Here is a 22,773-nt window from a genome sequence, read left to right as displayed (position 1 = left end):
GTGGGGGGAGAAGATGGCAGATGGGAAGTGGGACAACCAGGTGCCAAGGCCACAAGGTGGGAACAAGCTTGGTGTCCTCCAGGACAGAGGGAAGGGTAGTGTGGTTGACGCATGGAGAGCAGAGTACAGTTCCAGATGTGGTCAGTTCAGTAGACGAGGTGGCCATGAAAAGGAGCTCGGATTTTACTGGAAGTGAAGTTGCAAGGTTTAAGAAGAGAAGTGGTTTTAAGGTTACTGTGTGGAGTGTAGCTTTTAAAAGCTAGTTTAGAAGCCTTACTGGTTTCCTCAGGCAGAGCCAGTCTCTCCTTGAATTCAGTGTGTTTTGTTCCCTTAGACAGGTACATCATTTATGCATCTTTCTCTGCCAGTAGACTGTGAGTTCCTGGAGGGTCCCCTGGGCAGCCTCCAGTCCTGTGCTGCCACCATCACTCTTCTGGGGAGGAAGTGGGATAAAGGGAGAGCCTTCGAAGCCTGTGGTACAGGCTGTCCTTCCAGCTCACAGGGGGCTCTCTGGGGAATGTATGTTTGACTTTCTAGTCCTGGTAATGTAAGTTCAAATGTTTATGGATTTTTGAAGCTGCGATGAAAGCATGTCTATTCATGCCGGTAGAATCTATGAGCCTTTTTTAGTTTTAATTTTTTTTACAGAGAGCCCACAGAAAAACCTGGGTTACTTGGTAGGGGAAAGGAATGTGGTGTGAGGATGGAGGTGAAACCTTGAGGCAGGCAAACCTGAACGGAGCTGGACGGCAGAGCTCGGGCCTCCTGAACCGGGAGCCTGGGGCCCTGGCCAGACGAGTGGGGTCGACCAGGCCCCGGGTGTACAGCGAGGCATAAGTTTGGAGGGAAGCAGAGCCCGGCCGGGAGGCACCGGGCCGAGACCACCCAGACGAGACCGGGCCGGCGCAGGGCAGGGGCGGGAGGGGCGGCGGCGGCGGCGGGCCGGAGTCGGGCACCGCGCCGCCGGCCGAGAGGCCCCAGACATTCCACGCCAGCCGCGGGAATGCACTGAGCAGGCGGCGCGCGGCCCCGGACGGGTTCGCTGGGCGGGGCCTACGGCCGAGGGGCGGGACCGAAGGCTGCGGGGCGGGGCCCACGGCCGCGGGACCTTTAAATTGGCCGCCCGGGAGCGGCGCACGGGCCCACAACTGACCCAGCCAGCGAGGGAGCGACGACCCCCGACGCACACGGGCAGCAGCGCCAAGCCCACGATGCTGCGACATCTGCCGGGACTGCTCCTGCTGCTCTGGCAGCTGCTGCTGCTGCCACCCCCCGCCGTCCCCGGCCCCCTGGACCGCCCCGGCTTCCTGAGGTTGGGGACCCGCGGCCCAGGGGGCAGCCCCGGACGCCGTCCCGCTCCGGCCGCCCCCACCGGCACGCCCTATTCTGGGGCCGGCCAGCACGGCGGGGCCCGCGGCGCAGGTACACGGCCTGGGCGGGGACGGGAGAGGGACCCCAGGCTGAGAGGGACCTGAGAGGGCCTCAGGGAGGGACACCCTCCAGGAAGGAGGGAGATCCCCGGCCGGGGCCGGGCGGGATGTTGGGTGGGCAGGGGCATCAGGCGTTGAATGAGGAGGAAGAGCCTCCGTCATCCACCAGGTATTCCCTCCATCCCAGCCGGAGCCAGACTGTGGTGCAGGAGAAAGATCCCCTCCCCGATGAATCTTGTGGGGATACTGAGGTCCAGAGAAGGGAAGAGAGAGATGCCCAAGGTCACTCATAGTCAGAGCTAGACTTTGGGTCTCCTGAAGGTCAAACTCCAGCAACTGCCCCCTGAGATTTGGGCAGGGAGGATGGGGCAGCCGTGGGAACACCAGGCGCCTCTCAGCTCTCTGTCCTAGACCCACCTCTGGTTCAGCTCAGTAAACCTTTCCTGAGATTCTGCTTTTAGTTCTCTGGTTGAGCAAAAATCCTAGAGCAGCAGAGAGGGAAGATCATCTGACACAGCCCCTGACAGCACATATAGGGAAACTGAGGCTCGTCAAGGGGAGGGGACCCAGCAAATCAGTGTCAGAGCCCAGAATAAAACTCAGGGCTCAGATAACCCAAGCATGGAACTTTCCACTGCTTCAAGCTACCAAGCTCTCAATATGGTTTACATAAGATTTTATCTTCATTACCAAAAAGTCCAGCATCAGACTTGTTAAAGTCCTGCTTTAAAGAGAGGCTACATCAAACCATTTTCTGGATGTCCAGTCTCATCTGGCCAGTGATGCTTCATGGCCCAGGTTGATTTGTGTTGTCTACCCCTCCTGCACCTTTCTGGATAATGTTGAGGAAGAGCACAAAGGATTCTTTCCTGCATCAGCTCCAGTGGGCTGGATTTGATATGGCGAGAGCATTGTCATTGAGACAGGGAGTGCCAGGGTTCACCACCGTTCAATTCAGTTAGTAATCAGTTGGTTGCTCCAGGCCAGGAATGGGGGTAGGGGAGAAGCCTTTCTCCTAGAAGTTAATTTTACCTCTTGTCCTGATCCACCTCCCTTGGGGAAGCATCTGGGAGGGAGAGGAGGGATTCTGCGTGGGGTGGTCAATGTTCCTCCTATGCAGTACTGGTCCTTTATTACCTGAAACCCAAACCAATATTGAATGATAATTCTTTAATAAACACAACATTCCACCCTTTTTCAAATTCACTTCTTTTTGCACCCAGAAACTGCTAAGCTTTGCTATGGGCTTTTATTTCTAGCAGAGCTATCAGAAATGGACAGTTATTGTGAGTAAGGAAACATTTTAGGAAATTCAGATTCTCATTTTCTTGGTTTCTGAGAATCAAAGTGCTGTTATCTAGTAAAAGGGAGTGAGATTCAAAAACAATTAATGATGAGGGGGTCTGAATCAGGAAGTAAGCAGATGCTCACAGAATGTCCTGCCATCTGAGTCAAGCCCCCTGTATTTTCTATTCCTGCTGTAATAAATTACCATGAACTTAGTGGCTTAAAACAACACACATTTATTATCTAAGAGTTCTGTGGCTCAGAAGTCTGACACTAGTCTCACTGGACTAAAATTAAGGTGTCAGCAGGGACATGTTCCTTTTGGAAAGACCTTAGAGGAGAATCCGTTTCTTTGCCTTTTTCAGCTTGTAGAGGCCGCCCTCATTCCTTGGCTCATGGCCTTTTCCCTCCATTTTCAAAGCCACCAAAGGCAGGATGAGTCCTCACATGTCATCTCTCAGATCTCCTCTTCTGCCTCTCTCTTCCACTCTGGGAGCTGTTGTAATTACATTGGACCCACCAGAATAATCCAGGACAACATCCTCAATCTCAAGCCTTTAACGTAATCACACATGCAAAGTCTCCTTTACCATGTAAATTAACATAATTACAGGTTCTGGGGATTAGGACATGGACATCTTTGGGGGGCATTATTCCTGCCCACCACACCCCTGTGACCTCCCATAGATGATTCCATGTGAAAAATCAAGTGAAGAAGCAAGGAATCCTGCATGTTTACTTACAAGAACATAGCCTCGATATTAGTAAGGACACCACTTGGGTGTTAGTGACAGCATTGTCAGATATGGGTTTGTATCACATGTAGTTTTCCCTTTACTCAAATTATGCAAAAACATCCAGATCCAACTCCTGGAAGGATTTTCTTCTTCTTTGCTTTCGATGCATGGTAATTAGGGACGAAATGAAATTCTGGAGGGTTTTTTTTTTTTAAAGAATTAATTCCTTTTGACCTAGCTAAATACATGACGCACAGCATATTTCAGGCTGGTGGCTCAAAGTCACCAAGCAGGATGTTTACTAGGTACATGAGGTAATGTTAATTTTGGTAGTAGAAAATGTTCCTTCAGAGAGAGGCAACCATGAAATGAAAGGTCCCTTTGGGCTGGGAGTCAGGAAACCTGGAGTGCAATCTACTGCTATTTTCTACCACTTTCTAGGTCTTACAGCTTCCTGAGACTCAGTTTTCTCGCCTGTAAAATGGGTATAAAAACAACCTCTGCATCTCTAACTTCACAGGGTTGTTGTGTTGGAATCCTGTGATCCCTCAGTGTTATTGAAAGTAGGATATTATTTATTGTTTTAGTTAATACCTCTAGGAATCAGGCTAAAACCAAGAGGATACTTTTCAGTTTTTAAAAGAAAACAGGCATAATTCCTGCTCCAGACTGGGCTTTTTCTGTCATCAACTGCTTAGCCTAGGAATTTATTTTGAATGAATAAATACCTATACCTTTTCCCCCTACACACTGAGTAAATTGCCTTCTTAGAGTTGCATCAATTTCCAGCCCCCTATTAGGAAAGAAAAGAACCCTGAATGACACTTCATGCCCAAGGATCTCATTTCCATTCAGGGCTTGGTGTGTGTGTGCATGTGCGTGTGCGTGCGTGTGTGTGTGTGTTGAAAGAAGAGGAATGGCTTCTTTCTTAGCTAGTCCTGACTTTTGGATTTGATTTGGGTGGCTAGGAGAGGGAGGAGTATAGAACGAGATTAGAGGAAAAAAGGATAAGAAGGATGTGCTGAAAACAAAAATGTATTGTGTTGCTGCAATGTGCCAGGTACTTTTGTGTGGGAACGATGCAAGTTTCTTGAGGGCAGGGAATCTGGCTTATTTGCTTTTGTAGCCCCATGGCTTAATACATGGTAGGCTCTCAAAAAAATATATTTGGTGAATGAAAAAATGAAAGAGAGGTGACTAAGACACTTTGGTGGGGACAGTAGGACAGATACTAGGTCAAAATCTCTGCTTCTTAAAACAAGACATACTGACAAAGATGGAAGTCAACAGGGACCAGATTAAGTTGTTATCCTTCTTTCCACTTTCAAACTGTAACTCAGGGCTAGTTGGACCTCAAAGTTCACTAAACGTGAGTGAATGACCAGATGGAGGGAGAATTTAGGGCTACTCTGGAGCAGTTTTCACCGCCTTGGAAGTGGAGTAAAAGAAGGAGGCCAGCACGAGAGCACCAGTGTGCCTTACCTCACACTCTGCCATTGCCCGAGGGGCTCTGAGGCCTGGGCAGGCAGGGGAGGGTGCAGTGAGGGTGCCCTGAGTTCACCTTTCACACGATTCAGGGTCACTGTCCCATTGCCTCTGATGGTCAAGAAGCCCAAGAGAGGTCTGGAATCCATTCATTCCTGGGAGTCTAGAGGAACCCTTGAACAAAACTTTAAGCAGAAGGATAAGGTTCCCAGTGAAATTTCAAGACTCAGCCAGCCTGTAGGGGAGATATTTGGGGAAATGTCACACCTCTATGTGAATTCTCACTAGGGAATCCTGAAGGCCTCAGTGCTTTCAACATCCAAAGGGAGGGTGGTCTTGGGGAAGACAGCAGACAGTGGGGTATTTGGGATCAAGGGATGCTGGCCAGAACTCTCTGGGTGGGAGAACTGACCCCATTTCTTTCTTGTTTTTTTTTTGTTTGTTTGTGTTGGCCTGGCAGCACGGGCATGTGGGATCTTAGTTCCCGGACCAGGGATCAACCCTCGCCCCGTGCAGTGGAAGCGTGGAGTCCTAACCACTGGACTGTCAAGGAAGTCCCAGAACTGCCCCATTTTTGACTGTGGTCTGCTCATCGCTTAGTCATGTCTGTTTCTCACACCCTTCTTTGCAGGTGTTTGCAAGAGCATGCCCTTGGACTTGGTGTTTATCATTGATAGTTCTCGTAGTGTACGGCCTCTGGAGTTCACCAAAGTAAAAACCTTTGTCTCACGGGTAATTGACACTCTGGACATCGGGCCGGCAGACACGCGGGTGGCAGTGGTGAACTACGCCAGCACCGTGAAGATCGAGTTCCATCTCCAGACCCACTCGGATAAGCAGTCCCTGAAACAGGCCGTGGCGCGGATCACACCCTTGTCCACAGGGACCATGTCGGGCCTGGCCATCCAGACAGCGATGGACGAAGCTTTCACAGTGGAGGCAGGAGCTCGGGGACCCGCTTCCAACATCCCTAAGGTGGCCATCATTGTGACAGATGGGCGGCCCCAGGATCAGGTGAATGAAGTGGCGGCTCGGGCCCAGGCATCCGGTATTGAGCTGTACGCCGTGGGCGTGGACCGGGCAGACATGGAGTCCCTCAGGATGATGGCCAGTGAGCCCCTGGACGAGCACGTTTTCTATGTGGAGACCTATGGGGTCATTGAGAAACTTTCCTCTAGATTCCAGGAAACCTTTTGTGGTAAGTCTTTGCTTCCAACTAGAAAAGATGTTATATAGTCAGACATTGTGTATCCAAAAAAAAAGAGATTTATTCTTTTTTGGTGGAAATTTATGGAAAACTTAAATATAAGCAATACTTTTTCATATGTGTGTATTTCTTTTTTTTGTTTTTTTTGCGGTGCGCGGGCCTCTCACTGTTGTGGCCTCTCCCGTCGCGGAGCACAGGCCTCGGACGCGCAGGCCCAGCGGCCATGGCCCACGGGCCCAGCCGCTCCGCGGCATGAGGGATCCTCCCGGACCAGGGCACGAACCCACGTCCCTTGCATCGGCAGGCGGACTCTCAACCACTGCGCCACCAGGGAAGCCCTCTTTTTTTTTTTTTTTTTAGCAACTTAAACATACTTTGTTGGTTTAGAAATATAGAGCTGCCTTATATATAACTTGGTTTGCTCATAAAAATCTTTGTGTTTGCATTAGAAATGTGAAATTCTGGAAATATCCAAGGTACATGATCCTGCTATTCCCTGATGGGGTCAGAAAAAAATACAAATAAAAAAATCTCCAGACACCTCTCTTCTCCCCTCTGCCCACCACATTTTTTCCAGATATTTTCTTTAGTTTTTCCATCTCTAGATTTAACAGAACTCTGCTTGTTTTTGGGGCAGAAGTCGGGGACTGTGTCTGTCTGTGGAAAGATCAGCCGGCTTATATCCCAGTGTAACTGTCAGTCAGTGTGTACACTTAGTGAATACTCCAGTTTTCAGATTCAGCTCGGTGTCTGATTATTCCCTGTGGAGGGAGAGGCTTAGGGACCAGGAAGGTTAGGATTTCAGCTCACTTGTGAGATAGCAAGAAGCAGGGTATTTTTTGTTTTTTTTAAATTTTTTAATTATTCTGTTACTGTTCTTCTCCTTTCTTCCTTTAGGATGGAGCTTAAATCCAAACATGCTGATTTAATTAGAATCTTTAGCATGAATCAGCCAAACCCATGAATATGAATCCATTCAAGGCTCGGGTTTATCTGTGGTCACTGACCAGGATTATGAATTTGTGGGACTCAAACTTTTTAATTTTTACTTTTAAATTTATTTTTGTTTTTCTTTTAAAAATTTCTGTCTTCCTTTGTTTCTTTGTTTCTTTCTTTCTATAGTCATGCTTTATTTTTTATCATTTGGAGATAATCTTTCAAAGCCCTCTGTGGAATTATCTAAGCAGGTGTGGACAAATTTCTAGTTCAGGTGAATTTTAAAATGTAGATACCTTTTGCTATATAATCTATTTCACATTTGTTTTTTCAACATGTGTTTATTGATCACTGATGATACAAAGATAAGGTAGTCCCTCCTACCATCAAGCAGCAGTCTGCGGCTGGGGGTGAGACAAACAAGTGAACCAATCATTACAATTGTAAATTTCAAGGAGACTTTATATATAAATGAATGTGAAACTCAGCAATCAACAATTTGTCAGGAAATGAGAGACGAAGTCTCGGTCTGGAGCAAAGTCTGGCCTCATCTCAACCAGACCTGGCCAGGGACCCTTTATCTTTCCTGCCCTAGGACACTGGGTCTTCACAAGCTGTCCTTGGCTTCGGTGGCATTGACTCAGCATTCATTGGTTTCCCAAAAGAAAATAGCTTTCTTTCTCCCAGAAAACCCCCCTGTGTTTGTGGGTGAGAACTTTTCCATAAAGATGCTGGTCTATGGCAAGGCTGGGTCTCAAAGATAGCACCTGGGGTTGGGCTTGAAGGACATAAAGTAACAAGTGGTGAGTGGTCATCTTTTCATTCTGGTACGAAAGATCTGCTTGTTCTGGGGGGAAAATATCCTCTCTATGGAAAAAAGACTGAGAGGTAGCTGTTGTAGTTAACGAGCTGGAAAGATTATTCCATGAGAAGGCCCTTCTTGGGAAAATATTAACCTGTCCTGTTGCCAAAATAGTGGAGGCTGGGTGACCTGCCACAGGGGTGCCAGCCTCCTGCAACAGGCCTCCTTGGTTTCTCAGAAATGACTAAATTCATTGATTCTTTTATCAAAACATGTCACTGGGGGAAAAAAATCTGAGGTTAAAAATGGCTCCAGGAGCAAAAAGATGAGGATGCAGTTTAGCTAATGTAATCTAATTGTTGTTTTCTTCCTTTTCTTTTTACTGGTTTGTATATAGCATGTAAGTTTATTCTGCTGGCAGATATGAGAGTCGCACGCGTACACATTTGGGCTTAGGAACCCATGCCGCATATTCGGAAGGCAGTTACCTACATTGCCCTCCACCATTTGCAACTTCAAACATGTATTGCTGCCCAAGAGTGAGTGGGTTCCAGGCCTAGAGGAAAGCCTGGGTGTGAATTCTGTTTAGACACAAACTATAGAACCGTTGGAAACTGGGTTCTGGTGGCAGTGGGACCACTAGCTCATAGAACTTCAGGAAGTACATTACTGTTCCCTTCTTTCTGTTGGGAGGCAAAAGTCTTTTTTTCTGGCTAGGTGGATACATTGAATAAAATATTGAATTGCCTGATTCATGTAAAGTGTTTGGCTTCAGCTCCAAATTCAAAATTCCCTTTCTTTTTTGAGAAAGTCAACCACAAGATCTATGATTTTAAATTAGTTACAATTTAAACATTACTGAGAGTGGTATTTATAATAAACCAGGGGCAGGAAACAAGTAGCCAATTTTTAGAGTGAACTAAAGATAGAATCAGAGAGGAACCTGGAGAGTGATGTTGTTTTGACACAGGAGGAAGTATCTGAAATGCTTCTTACCTGTCGACGCTGACTGTTGTAAATTTCCTTTGCACAGCTCTGGACCCATGCGCGCTGGGCACACACCAGTGCCAGCATGTGTGTGTCAGTGACGGGGAAGGCAAGCACCACTGTGAGTGCAGCCAAGGATATTCCTTGAATGCCGATAAGAAGACGTGTTCAGGTGAGGCTGCTTAAGGGGTGGTGGCTGATGGAAACTTATCTGGGGACTCACCCCAGGCTTTGGACTGGCATTATGCTTTTCTCCTAACTGCCCTGTGGGGGATTTACTGTTATCAATGACTTTTCTTGAAAAGGAACATGAGGAGAAAAGTGAGGTAATACCTAAAACAGTATGTAATACTATAAGTAATGTAATAGTATAAGTACCTATTACAGTACTTATTACTAGGTTTAGAGAGAAGGGTTAGTAGGGAAAAGGGCTAGTGAGGAAGGGGGCCAAAACTCTTCGTCCTTTTGAGGTTTTGGATTTTTTTTTTCCTGGGTTTTATTTCATTAAATACAAGCTCCTCTTACCTGTCTGTGACCGTAGAAGATTCATGGAATCTAGAAGTGGAAGAAAATCTAGGGAGGTTCTCACTCATCTGCTCTATGAATACTCACGTACAATCAATGAAGAGTGGGAATTAGGTCCAATTTGTTAAATCCTAGAAAAAAGCTTTTGAGAGGAAGAAAACTTAGAGATCATTTAATTCAACCTGCTCATTTTATAGAAAATGAAATTGAGACCTCCACAAGAAGGGAGAAGACTTACCTACCCATGTCATGGGGTCTGTTAGTGAAAGAGTCAAGACGAAGTGGATTCCCACCCCGTCCAGCAGGCTTCCTCTCGTGCCAAGCTGTCCCATTTCATTAGCACTCTGTGTGCGTGTGTGTGTGTGTGTGTGTGTGTGTGTGTGTGTGGTGTGGCCCGTAGTTATTTATTTGCCATGTTTTCCATGTGTTGACATTTGTCCTGATCATCTTTTGATAGTTATTAATAAGTGTGCTCTTAACACTCACGGCTGTGAACACATCTGTGTGAACGACAGAAATGGCTCTTATCATTGTGAGTGCTATGAAGGTTATACCTTAAATGAAGACAGGAAAACGTGTTCGGGTAAGTGGGGGCAGAGGCTTTACTGTTGCCTCCCTGTTTACCTGTCTCCCTAGTCAGTGTTTGGCGGGGGTCACATCGACGGGGAGCTCGGTCTCTTTTCCTCTCTTGCCATCTTGGGCTTTTCCCCTTTCTTATTAGAAAAGTTACAAATGGCAGCATGTGTCTCTCATGACCCACATGTGTGAGTGTGTTATTTCCTTCTCTGTACCCAGCCCTAAGAGTCCTTTCCAGAATCTAAAGACAATTTAGTATGTGAAAATCAAATAACAGCCCACAAGGAACTTACTACTTACAGAAAGAAAAGCAGTCATTCCATAGTGGAGAAACCTGGCAGACACCACTTCAACCAAGACATCAGAGTTAACATCACCAGCAATAACACACAGTGACGTCATGCATCTCCTGACATGATGTTCTGAGGGCACAATAGCACTTCTGTGGTATTCTTGCTAAAAATTCAGAATCACGAGGAAACCTCAGACAAACCCAAATTGAGAGACATTCTACAAACTAATTTTTCAGTAATTTTCAAAAGTGTCACAGTCATGAAAGGCAAAGACAGACTAAAGAAATGTCCCAGATTGGCGGAAACTAAGGAGATGTGACAACTTAATGCAATGTGTGATCCTGGATTGGATCCTGGACCAGAAAAAGGACATTAGTGGTGGAACCATTGGCAAAATTTGAATAAGGTCTGTAGGTTAGTTAATGGCATTGTATCAGTATTAGTTTCCTGGTTTTGGTAATTACACTGTGCTTATATAGGATGTTAACATTTGGGGAAACGGGGTGAAGTACTGGATTTTTTTCACTATTTTTGAAACTTTTTCATAAGCCTGAAGTGATTTCAAAACAAAAAGCTCAAAGATAAAAAAAAAAGTTAAAAAATATCATGTCAGTACAGAGAAAAATACATTGAGTAGCAATTTGGGTCTTGAGTTCTGATGCTGTTCTGAGTCATTTGGTCTCCTTTGGACTCAGTTTCCTCATTTATTACAGGAGAGGGTCGAGCTACAGTTTCTTCAAACTCTAATTCTATGTCTTTCTGATTCTAGTATAATTCGTCCCCCAGCTGTTAGAATCCCTCTGATTCAGCATAAATACAACAAATCTAAAAGGAACGCTTTAGAAAGTATTCATGAGATACTTCGATTATAAGAGCTCAGTATAGGGCTTCCCTGGTGGCGCAGTGGTTGAGAGTCCACCTCCCGATGCAGGCGACACGGGTCCGTGCCCCGGTCTGGGAAGATCCCACATGCCGCGGAGTGGCTGGGCCCATGAGCCATGGCCGCTGAGCCTGCGCGTCCGGAGCCTGTGCTCTGCAACGGGAGAGGCCACAACAGTGCGAGGCCCGCGTACTGCAAAAAAAAAAAAGCTCAGTATAGATGATTCTGAAAAGGGGTGGGGAAAAATAGAAGCATAAGTATTGTGTGTGTAGGAGTTTGTTTTACTCAGCTAATTCCTAGTGAGAACAGATATTACTGATGGCTTTGAGTGGTTTCTAATAAGTTTTCCTCTCTGCATCGCTAGCTGCAAATAAGAAGATTTCTATATATGGCTGATAAAAGACTTTTCCACGTTTAACATCTTTTCTTCTGGACTTTTGTTGGGCAGCTCAAGATCAGTGTGCTTTGGGCACACACGACTGTCAGCACATTTGTGTGAATGACAGAGCTGGGTCTCATCACTGTGAATGCTACGAGGGCTACACTCTGAATGAAGATAAAAAAACGTGTTCAGGTAAGGTCCACTCAGTAAATTCTTTCATCCGGGGCTCTTTCTACTGCAGTGAAACCAACTTGCATTTCACCAAGAGAGAGATTCTTAAAGGTAATGTAAGGAATCGGGCTTCAGACATTCTACCATGCTTTTCAGACCAAGGTAAACATTGCTCAGGAGGCAGTGAGCTCACTAGGTTTTCCAAACATAGCTCACTTCAGAAAATTACTGGGTAATGGGTAGGGAGTGGGGGATATAAGAAAAGCTAATTGAATGTACGGTCCTAATCCAGGAAAATTTTATAGCTCTGTAAAGCAAATAGGAAACTTTAGAGGAAGTCAGCTGGACAGTAAGTATTTAGTGTGATAGGCTGAACTGATCTTTTTCCAGTTAAAACTTGGCCTGGAACTTTTCTGTAGCGTTAATCTTAAAGCCAGATCGTTTTAGTAAAGGAGGCTTTGTAAATGACTGAATTAGACCCACACAGATATTCCAGTAAGTTTGAAACAAGTCTTTCCCTGACAGTTTCTAGATGATCAGTCTGGGGTGAAAGTGAGACTTATAACTTGGCGAGGAAGCCCGTGCCAGAACTGCTAATCCTCATTAATTTGATTTAAACTCACTGGCAGAACAGAGTGGCATTTGTAATGTAAAACCACTCCTAAGAGAAATTCCTAGCTCTCAGGGTGGTGTTTAGTTTTGGCATATTCAATATTTTTCTAGATTTTATGTATGCTTTCCTCTTCCTTGAGATGTAATGTGTGACCTTTTCAAGAGAGATTAAAGGAAGTGGCATATCACTAATTCCCCTTTTTTTAAAACAATGAGATCAATAAAAGAGTTCTGAGCACCTATTTTGTTCCCAGGACTCTGCTAAGCACTGTGGGGTTGTAAGGAAGCGTCAGCTTCTGCCTCTGAGCTACGTACAGGCTGGGTGCAAGGAGAAACAGCACCTTAAGAAAGCAGGGACTCTTAGCCAGGGAGAGGGACCGACAGTGACTAAGGGCGGGAGGGGCTGGGAGGCAGGAGGTCTGGGATGGACACAGAGGGCTGGGACTGGAGGTGGGCCTCGGCAGGAGGGCGGATAAGGCTTAGATGGAGGAGTGGAGAGGGCAAGGGCAAGGGGAGTGGCTTGTACTGGTTTGTTAAGGGGGTGGGACTAAGTCAGTTGGATGGAAAGGACTCAAGGCTGCACTTCTCAAACTGTTACAAGTATCCCTCTTGGTACTTTAAGCAGGTACTTTAAGCAGAAACACATTTACATGTAAACCAACAGATATTATGGCATAAAATGGACCATTTTATTAAAGAAAGAAATCAAAGGAGATTTTCAGTTAAGGCAGACTACTCCAGGCAACACTTCCAGATAACGGTTTGCCAACATTCTTCAGTGCCTACTGGGTACCATGCACGGTTCTAGGCATTTTAGGCACAGTCACACATTTACTGCTCACAGCAACTTTACAAGGAAACTGAGGCACAGACAAAGTAACTTGCCTATGGTCACTTGCCTAGTGAGTGGCAGAGCCAGGATCTGAACCCAGGCACTTGCTCTGGTGGTTACATATGCTCTCAAACACTAAGCTACACGTCTCATGGTGCAAAGCACAGGACAGCAAAAGGAGATAGAAGGAAAAGACGAGATGGTGAGAAGTTGGTATTTATATATTTTACAGCAATAATGGATGCCATTCTAAAACTGGGTCAGATCCCCTCTAATGGCCTGCCTTCCCCTTGCTGGGCAGTGGCAAGGCCTGTAAATTAAATGTGGAGCCTCAGATCACGGGCCAGGGGCTGCAGGCACATCCACTTGTTATCGCCAGAGTTGCTGCTAAGCTGGGCTGAGGGGAAAACAAAATGTTCTGCTAGTAGGCATTTTGCTGGAAACATCTGAATTGTAGTAGTGAAGGGGAATATCAGTGTGAAAGTTGGAAAGACACTATGGATAGATTACCTAGGGCCTTATGCTTCATGAACAGCTATTTTATAGGCAATAGTGAGCCATGGAAGGTTTGTGAGCATAAAATGACACTTAAGAGGAGAGTTAGAGGAGAACAAATAAAGTAGTTTGGCTTCTGCAATGGCCGAGGAAGAACCTATGTATCCCAGGAAGCCCTTGTTCCTTGTAATGTATTTACTTGTGACAGACACAAATACTTCCCTATCCAGTCATACACACCATCACCATCATCATCATCATTGTTATTATTTTTTCTCTGTGTGTGTGTGTGTGTGTGTGTGTGTGTGTGCAGGCCAGTGTTTTCTGTCCCACTTTAAGCATCAAGGGCAGGCCCTTGGTCAACATAGTTTTTGTGCAGCATCAAATGTAACTCCATGTGCAGGTAGGTCCCTAATAATTTATTTTTGGTGATGGTGAAGATGATCTGTGTATAGCTGGAGAGGTTGGAGGTATTCATGGTCATCAGGAAAGGCTGGAGATAAGTTCTGGAATAGAATCAAGACTCAGTGCAGCCCCAGGACTGCAGATAGCAAAAAAGAGAAGGCATCAAGATAGCTGCAAGAGATAACAAGGAAAGGGGTGTGGGATAGGGAACGGGAAAAGAGGCTCTCTCCTTCTGAAACATGGGAGACGCATTGCTGACGACTGTAGGATTCATTTGCTGCATTTGTTGGCACCGAACCAAAGCTTCTTTCTCCCGGAAGTCTGTGTTTAGTTTCCAGTTGTAATTTGTGAATATTCTCTTTCCTGACCCATTCCTGCTCAGTTCGTAACCAGTGTGCACTGGGCTCTCATGGGTGCCAGCACATCTGTGTGAATGACGGGGCCGCGTCTTACCACTGCGATTGTTATACTGGCTACACCTTGAATGAAGACAAGAAGACATGTTCTGGTAAAGACTGTCCCTTTAAGCCTAATTCATGTGCTAGGACAGTCTTAAGAGTGAGCTTTCCTGTCTCCAAGTCTGAAGCACGCTTCTGAGTCTTGCTCCTGGGTCAGAATTCTCCAGTGGTTCCCAAATGTCTTCAGAATGAAATAATTCTACCTTTCCACCAGGCATCCTTCCCTCCATGGTCTGATTCCATTTTTTTCCCCTAATTAAAGTCTCTCCCTAAGTCCAGGTTTTTCTTTAATTACAGTAAAATATACATGACATAAAATCTAGCATGTTAACCATTTTAAGTGTAGTCCAGTGGTGTTAAGTACATTCGCATTGTTGTGCAACTATCCCACTGTCCATCTCCAGAACTTTTTTTATCATCCCAAACTAAAGCTCTGTACCCATTAAACAAAAACTCCCCATTCCACTCTCCCTACCCCTGGTAACCACTCTTTTTCATTTTGTCACTACATTTGGCCCCAGATTCACTCCTTCTCTCCAAGACCTGTGATCCAGCCACATGGACTGTTTGATATTCCTGGAGCATGCCCTGTACTCACCTGTCTCCATCCTTTACTGTAATCTGCTTCCCTTGCCTCTTCTGCTTGTCAAAATCCAAGAACCACATCCTTGCCAACGTTTGGTTTTGTTGGATTAAACTTTTGTCAGTCTGGTAGATGTAAAGAAGTATCTCCCTGTAGTCTTTCTTTTCCCCACTTCCTGGTTACTAAAGAGGCTAAGCTTCTCTTCTTATATTTATTTGTCACTTCAGTCTCTTATCTGGAAAATAAGATCTTATCTATTTATGGCTTTATTTTTCTATTGGGTTATTTATATTTTTCTTACTTATCATAACAACTCTTCACATGTCTGGATATAAATTCGTTGTTGTTTTTATGTGTTGCAAATATCTTCTCCTAGATTGTATTTATATTTCCACTTCTTAAATGACGTCTCTGCAACAGCATTCGTTATGTTTTAATTCTTAAGTTGTGCAGTGGGTTTATCATGCATTTGTTTTTATGCATTATGAGGCATTTGTCTTTATTATGCATCATAACTTACATCGGTGTCCTATAAATTACTTTTTGTGAATCAAATGTTACAGAATTATGTCTGTTTGTTTAATTTCCAGGACTAGTTCAGTTTTTACCCCCTCTACCAGAATTCCCCTTATTCTTCCATTGAACCATGTCCTCTTTTTCAGCACTGGATGCCTTGTGTTGTGGTTACTTGTGTGTTCCTTCAGTCATTCCTTCATCCAATCAATAAATATAGCATCTGCTATGTTCTAGGCACTAGGTATACAATCATGAACAAAACAAGCATGGTCTTTGGTAACAGTCTAGAGGGAAAAGACGAGTACATAACACATTTATAAATTAAGAGCAGTGATGGAAGAGAACAGAATGGGGGTTGGGGACACTATTTCAGGTTGGGAGGGTCTCTCTGAGGTAGGTTGAGACTGGAGTGCTGGCAGAAGGAGGGAGAGCAACGCCAGGTCCTGAGTGGTGGCTTTAGTGGGGAGAGGAGGTGAAAGGCCACCCGTCTGACGGAAGCATGACCAGCCAGGGATAAGTGTGGGGTAAGGCAGTTTGGAGAGTTAGGCAGGGTCAAACCATGCTGCTGCTCTGGGGCATGGGAAATTCTATGAGAAATGGGAAGTCATGGAGGGTTTTTAGCAGTGGAGCAGCACCATGCTGTTTATATTTTTAAAAGTCACTCTAGGGCTTCCCTGGTGGCGCAGTGGTTGAGAGTCCGCCTGCCGATGCAGGGGACACGGGTTCAGTACCCCGGTCTGGGAAGATCCCACGTGCCGCGGAGCGGTTGGGCCCGTGAGCCATGGCCGCTGAGCCTGCGCGTCCGGAGCCTGTGCTCTGCAATGGGAGAGGCCACAACAGTGAGAGGCCCGCGTACCGCAAAAAAAAAAAAAAAAAAAAAGTCACTCTAGCTGCTGTGTGAACAGCGGATTGAAGAGGATGAAGAGCAGAAGAAGACCAGTTCGGGGGCTATTGCAGTTGGGCTAGGATGGTGACAAGGTGATAGAAGTAGACTGATTCCTGACATGTTTTGAAGGTAGGATGAACAGGGCTTGGTGATAAACTGGATGTGGGGATAGGATGGGGGCGGAGTAGGATGGCTTTCCTATTCCACTTGAGCAGCTGGAAGGATGGGGTATCTTTACTAAGGGGACTGAGAGTGAAGCCGATTTGGGGAAGAAAATGCAAGTTTTGGACTTGTGGTTTTATGCTCCTGTAGACCCCAACCACCACGGGTAGTAGATTTTGTCTGTACTCTTAGCATCTACCGTAACGCGTGACAGTTACTCAGCAGATACTTCTTCATTTGAAGTAAAGTGTGGATCAGTTTCTTGGGGAGGGTGAGGGTTAATAAGGAGCAGCTTGCTTTTACAATGTGAGTATTTCTGGGTGCTGTCTTCCTATCTTCAGTGTTTAATCTTCAGAAAAATCAGTCTTGGGAATTTTTTCTTCTCCTGGAAGGTGAGGATTCCAGAATGGTTTATAATGGCTTAGGCTCTGACCTCATTTCTTTAGCCATTCACTTATTTGTTCAGCAAGTATTCATGGAACTTCTGTTCTATATCTAGTACTCTGTTAGGTCCCGAGGAAGGAACTGGAGACAGATTAATGTTTTGTGGTTTGCACTGTACAAGTCTTGCACTACTTTTGTTAAATTTATTCCTAAATATTTTATTCTTTTTGCTGCTAGTGTGAATGGATCCATCTCTCAACTTTCAATTGTGCAACATCGCAGTTTTCCAGTTTTCTATGGGGTGTTTTAATGAGAATATTACACTGAGCCCCTACCCTCACAGAGCTTATAGGCTATCAGGCAAGATATACTGGAAAAGTATCATAGGTACCAATTTTATACTCTGTACAGGGATGATGGGCATGTACTTGATATTCAGTAGATACTTTTTGGCTTACTATTAATTTACTGATCGAGATGGGGATTTGAGCTGGCTGTCCCTAAAAGTTTCAATAGGATTTAGACAGCTAGATAGATTAATCAAGTGAATTTATGGTCCTCCAGCCCTGTATCTTATCTTTGTATTGGGTTGACCAAAAAGTTCGTTCGGATTTTTGTGTAACATTTTACGGATAGAATGTGGGAGAAAATGCAAGAGCAAAGGACTACTCTTTTCCCCAAGCAGTACTACTACTCAGTTGGAAGATTATTCATCAGTCTTCAGATCTGGAAGTTACTCTTATTTCTGTTAGGCAACTTTAGGGGCTATGATATTGAGTCGGAATAGCCGCCTCACTGAATTACAGAAGCAATTGGAGTTAGAATTATCATTCTTCCATGTTCTTTGCTTAAATGTCAATACAAACCTGAATTTTTAGTTCCAAAGTATTTATGGGTAAGAACAAGAATTCTCAGTTCAAACCATTCAGTAGAATAATAGTCTGTATAGGAATTCAGGAATTATCTAGTTTTAAACCTTGAAATGTTTTGGCCACACAAATAGAGGACTGTTTTCCTCATTTTCATTTTTTAAAATTGAAGTATAGTTAATTTACAATGTTGTGTTAGTGTCACGTATACAGCAAAGTGATTCAGTAATATATACATATATATATATATATATAAATAACTTTTCAGATTCTCTTACATTATAGGTTATTACAAGATACTGAGTATAGTTCCCTGTACTATACAGTAGGTCCTTGTTGTTTAACTATTTTATATATAGTAGGGATATATCTTAATCCCAAACTCCTAATTTATCTTCCGCCTTCCCCCAATCCCCTTTGGTAACCATAAGTCTGTTTTCTATGTCTGTGAGTCTATTTCTGTTTTGTAAATAAGTTCATTTGTATCACTTTTTTAGATTCTACATGTAAGTGATATATGATATTTGTCTTTCTCTGTCTGACTTACTTTACTTAGTATGACAATCTCTAGGTCCATCCATTTTGCTGCAAATGGCATTATTTCATTCTTTTTATGGCTGAATAGTATTCCATTGTATATATGTACCACATCTTCTTTATCCATTCATCTGTCGATGGACATTTAGGTTGTTTCTATGTCTTGGCTATTGTGAATAGTGCTGCTATGAACATTGGGGTGCATGTGTCTTTTCAAATTAGGGTTTTCTCCAGATATTTGCCCAGAAGTGGGATTGCAGGATCATATGGTAGGTCTATTTTTGGTTTTTAAAGGAACCTCACACTGTTCTCCATAGTGAACATTTTCATTTCGTAATGAGTACACAGTATCACAAGGGATTGTCTTATCTCTTCATTCTTGGCTTCTCCCTGCATTAACTTAAATATTTACTTTACATCATGGAAAATTTCAGACAATTACAAAAGTATAGAGAACAACAGAATGAACTCTCATATAACCATCACCCAGCTTTGACAATTGTAAACTTTTCCTCAACATCTCTAACTCAGTTTCTTTGGTGACAAAGTCCACAGTACTTTCTCCTCTTTCCATGTGCTCTTATGTTCTTTTATCTCCTAGAAAATGCATTTAGGTAAGAATTAAAAATGGAAGTATTGGGCTTCCCTGGTGGCGCAGTGGTTGAGAGTCCGCCTGCCGATGCAGGGGACACGGGTTCGTGCCCCGGTCTGGGAGGATCCCACATGCCGCGGCGCGGCTGGGCCCGTGAGCCATGGCTGCTGAGCCTGCGCCTCCGGAGCGGAGAGGCCACAACAGTGAGAGGCCCGCATACCGCAAACAAAATATATATATATATATATATATAAGGAAGTATTGAATCACAGATATCCTGATTTGCTATGATTTCTAATTAGCTATAACATTTTGTGTATTGTCATTGTCTTCAGCCATTGCAGAAGCACGAAGACTCATCTCCACAGAAGATGCTTGTGCATGTGAAGCCACACTGGCATTCCAGGATAAGGTCAGCTCATATCTGCAGAGACTGAACACCAAGCATATCCTTTCTGGAAGGTTTTCTGCTTCTGCTTGAAGCCAGCTTAGGTACTACAATTGAGCTGACATTTTAGGACATTCCACAGGATAAGTGCCTTATTCATTAAGTTTTAAGATGAGCCATAGTAATACACAGCTTTAATTTTTTTACTTTAGAGTTCTTTTAAAATGTTTTAAGACCATTACACCCATTCTTATTTACATGTAAGAGCTGTGTAATTATTTATTTTTCTAGTGCTTTTCCATAGCAATATAAGCTCCTAATTGCGCTCTATTTGACAGTGCTACTATCCTGATTCCTTAATATGATGTTCTTATTCAGAATCTGTACATGTACAAAACGAGTCAGCTGATTAATGGAGTGTGATAGTTCAGACGACACATAGCTGTGTGCTTTGTCTAGCCAAGTGGTCCAAAAGCAGATTTCAAAATGTAACACGGTACTACCTCAGAAACTTTCAAAATCAGTTTTTTAGCCAAAGGAGTAATTCAGGAAAAGTACTTTTTCTTAGCGTAGTTCAAGTTAACAACACCTTTCCTAGGGATCTTAGAGGCATGGTATTCAGACTGTGATAGGGATACCCTAGGGGTATGCAGAGACTTTCCAGGGGTATGTGGGGACACAGAAAATTTTAAAGGAATCAATTTCCAAATCCTTCACTTCCTTAAATCGATCTGCCTACAATGCAACTTGGGGTCAGTTGGCATTCTCTTTTCCCATCTCTCACTTCAGTGTCACCATTCTCCTAAATTTATATAAGAAAGGCATACCTCTTACTTACCCTGAACTTTACTAAGGTGAATATCTTGGAAAGGTAAATTCTCCAGAGAGCTTTTAAATTAAGCTTCATAAACACATCTCCCCCAATTCATCCCATTAGGAGATACCTTTCTAATTACAATTCACCTTTTATTTTTAATGATTTTATGTCAAAATTGTGACTTACTCGTTGTTTGGATCAATTGTGTCCCCATAATAGTTGTAATGGTAGCTCAACTGAGACGATTAAAAAAATTTAGCACCTTATGGTCAAAGAAAATTAATTCAAAGGTAATTTCAATATAAATGTGTATGTGCTTGTTGTTTGTATAAAATTTACATCAGAGAAGTATAATAGAGTGATAAAGAACAGATTTCCAAGATTCAAAGTAGAATAAAATTGTGGAGGAAGTAGAAAGGAAATACAAATTCAAGGAAATATTTTATTTTAGAAGAACAACAGTAGTAACAATTCAGTACAGTATTAATATTACATGGGATACATTTAAAAGACTGATTTAAATTTTGTTTTAAAGCATCAATATTTATAATATAGCAGAAATTGCATATTTGCAACTAAAACTTATGATGAAAATTTTCATGTAATCTAAACATGCACAAGATTCACTTATTTGTCAAAATTATTTTAGGGACCATATGAACGAAAAATGTTTGAAGACCACTGCTTTATATCATGCTCGCTAAAGAACGGAATATCTGAGTTTTAGATAGATTAGATTTTTGGTGAGAAAACAATTTCACTCTTTTTGTTCAAAATAGAACGTAAATATATATATATATATAATCTTGTATTGAAGTGTTTGAAAGTGTGTTTGCATTTTCTAATGTCTAAAAATATACGGTGTTAGCCTTAACAACTTAGCCACTTGATGACATTTTGGAGAAGTTGCAAGCAAATGAATATGGACAAATACATCGTTAAATTCCTCAATGTTTTTACCTGGAAATATGAAGCATTTGGTGTATTTAATACTCTGGCATACTCCAGTGTTCCTGCTAGTAATCTGCCATTACTAATGCTTTAATGTTACTGGATAAGTAGTATGAGGATCTTCTGGAGAATCTGTATCATTTTTCTAAGGAAATAAATGTCCCTTATTAAGAGCAAATTTTAGTGTCTCTAAGCTATTACTGTGAAATGGTAGGAAACAGAGTGAAAAGTTTCATAATTTCTTTCTTTCTTTCTTTACTAATTGAGCCATTTAATTTTTAAATGTTTATATTAGTAAGATAACCAGGCTTAAAATGCGAACTTTTGATGTTTTCTTGATAGTATTTATAGTGTAAACCAGTCCTGTTACTTTAGAGTGTAAATTGTACAGGGTATTTACACATAAAAAGTTCATATAATGAAATTGAGATGACTACAATTTAGAACTATATCTTTATCACTTTTTGTTTTTTTCTCATTTTTGCCAGAGTATTGTTGAAGCTGTGATCAGGAAATTGTAATACACATACCTAAATATAGTTAATACAGATTAAGTGAACTGTTATATGTCATTTTCAATTCATTCTGATGTTAGAAAGAAACACACAACTAGTTGTGAATTAAGTGTTAAACTTTTTACCAAGGACAAAAAACCCTAAATTTACTTTGCTGTTTTACTCTAGGATCCAGTCAATAAAATTATATATTTATAAATACTGGTATAATAAGTAACAAAACCTAATGTCTTTTAAAATGTTAATGATAAGACTAACTCTTTTTTTCACTTACATATTTGATAAATTTTTTTCAGCTTTTATGCTTATAACTTAGAAAAAATAGTTCTTTAAATTGTATACTACTCATTCTTTTCTTGGTTTATGTTGTGTTTAGTATAATAAAAATGTCAATATCTTTATATATTATTGTCATGCTTTTTTTTGGTAACTCTTATATCAACTTTGCCTATTAACATATTTTCTTAAATTAAGCTGAATTACAATTATTTTGAATGAAACAGTTTCTTGTCAAAGGACACAATACTGTGACTCCTCCTATAATTTAATCTCATGCTCTTAAAATTAAAAATTTAAGCTCAGGTTAAACAGAAAGGCTTTAATCAAGATTGTTGTGGGAGAGGGAATAAAACAAAATTACATAAATTCAGATAAAATAATGATGAGGGTACATTAATATATGCACTTGAAAAGAAAATATAACCTACAGATGCAAACCCAGAAACAGTAAAAAATCTAAAATATAAACTGTAAAGGGAAGACATGAAAAATGAACACATCAAAGGCAGTAAATATTATATGAAACATTTATTGTTATTGCTCAACATTTTTGAAAGCACCTGACATAGAGCAAGTATTATTTTCCAAACTTATTTGAGCACAAATTAGTTATATTAATATATCACAAAGAAATGGTGTTATAGGAGGAATAAATGAGAGCTCATGTGCAAGAACTAGGGAAAGGTATTTAAAGAGAGACAAATTTTCAAGAGTGTGACCATCAATAGCTTGAACTAATCATGTCTTAAGCTTAACCAGTTGACTGGAATCCCCTGGCTTAGATAATTGATTTT

General features: G+C 42.6%; 1 protein-coding gene across 2 annotated transcripts; it reads left to right on the top strand.

The window, feature by feature from the left end:
- Positions 1-1,211: 1,211 nt before the first annotated feature.
- MATN3 (matrilin 3) lies at positions 1,212-21,474 on the top strand (the record flags this gene model as incomplete). 2 transcript variants are annotated; one of them, XM_082672527.1, is made up of 8 exons in its annotated part: positions 1,212-1,422; positions 5,571-6,137; positions 8,918-9,043; positions 9,854-9,979; positions 11,594-11,719; positions 14,425-14,550; positions 19,365-19,471; positions 21,117-21,474. In XM_082672527.1, the coding sequence occupies 8 exons, from the start codon at positions 1,212-1,214 to the stop codon at positions 21,174-21,176; spliced, it is 1,449 nt and encodes a 482-aa protein (XP_082528653.1). In that variant the 3' UTR covers positions 21,177-21,474. The 2 variants fall into 2 exon arrangements, with proteins under 2 accessions (XP_082528653.1, XP_082528652.1); XM_082672526.1 differs by having other exon boundaries at positions 19,365-19,475; positions 21,121-21,474.
- Between the last annotated feature and the right edge of the window lie 1,299 nt (positions 21,475-22,773).

This window comes from Grampus griseus (assembly GCF_964374135.1).
Source record: "Grampus griseus genome assembly, chromosome: 15".
Classification (NCBI taxonomy): domain Eukaryota; kingdom Metazoa; phylum Chordata; class Mammalia; order Artiodactyla; family Delphinidae; genus Grampus; species Grampus griseus.
Note: the sequence above shows the minus strand (reverse complement) of the source record. Positions and strands in the feature narration are given on the sequence as shown.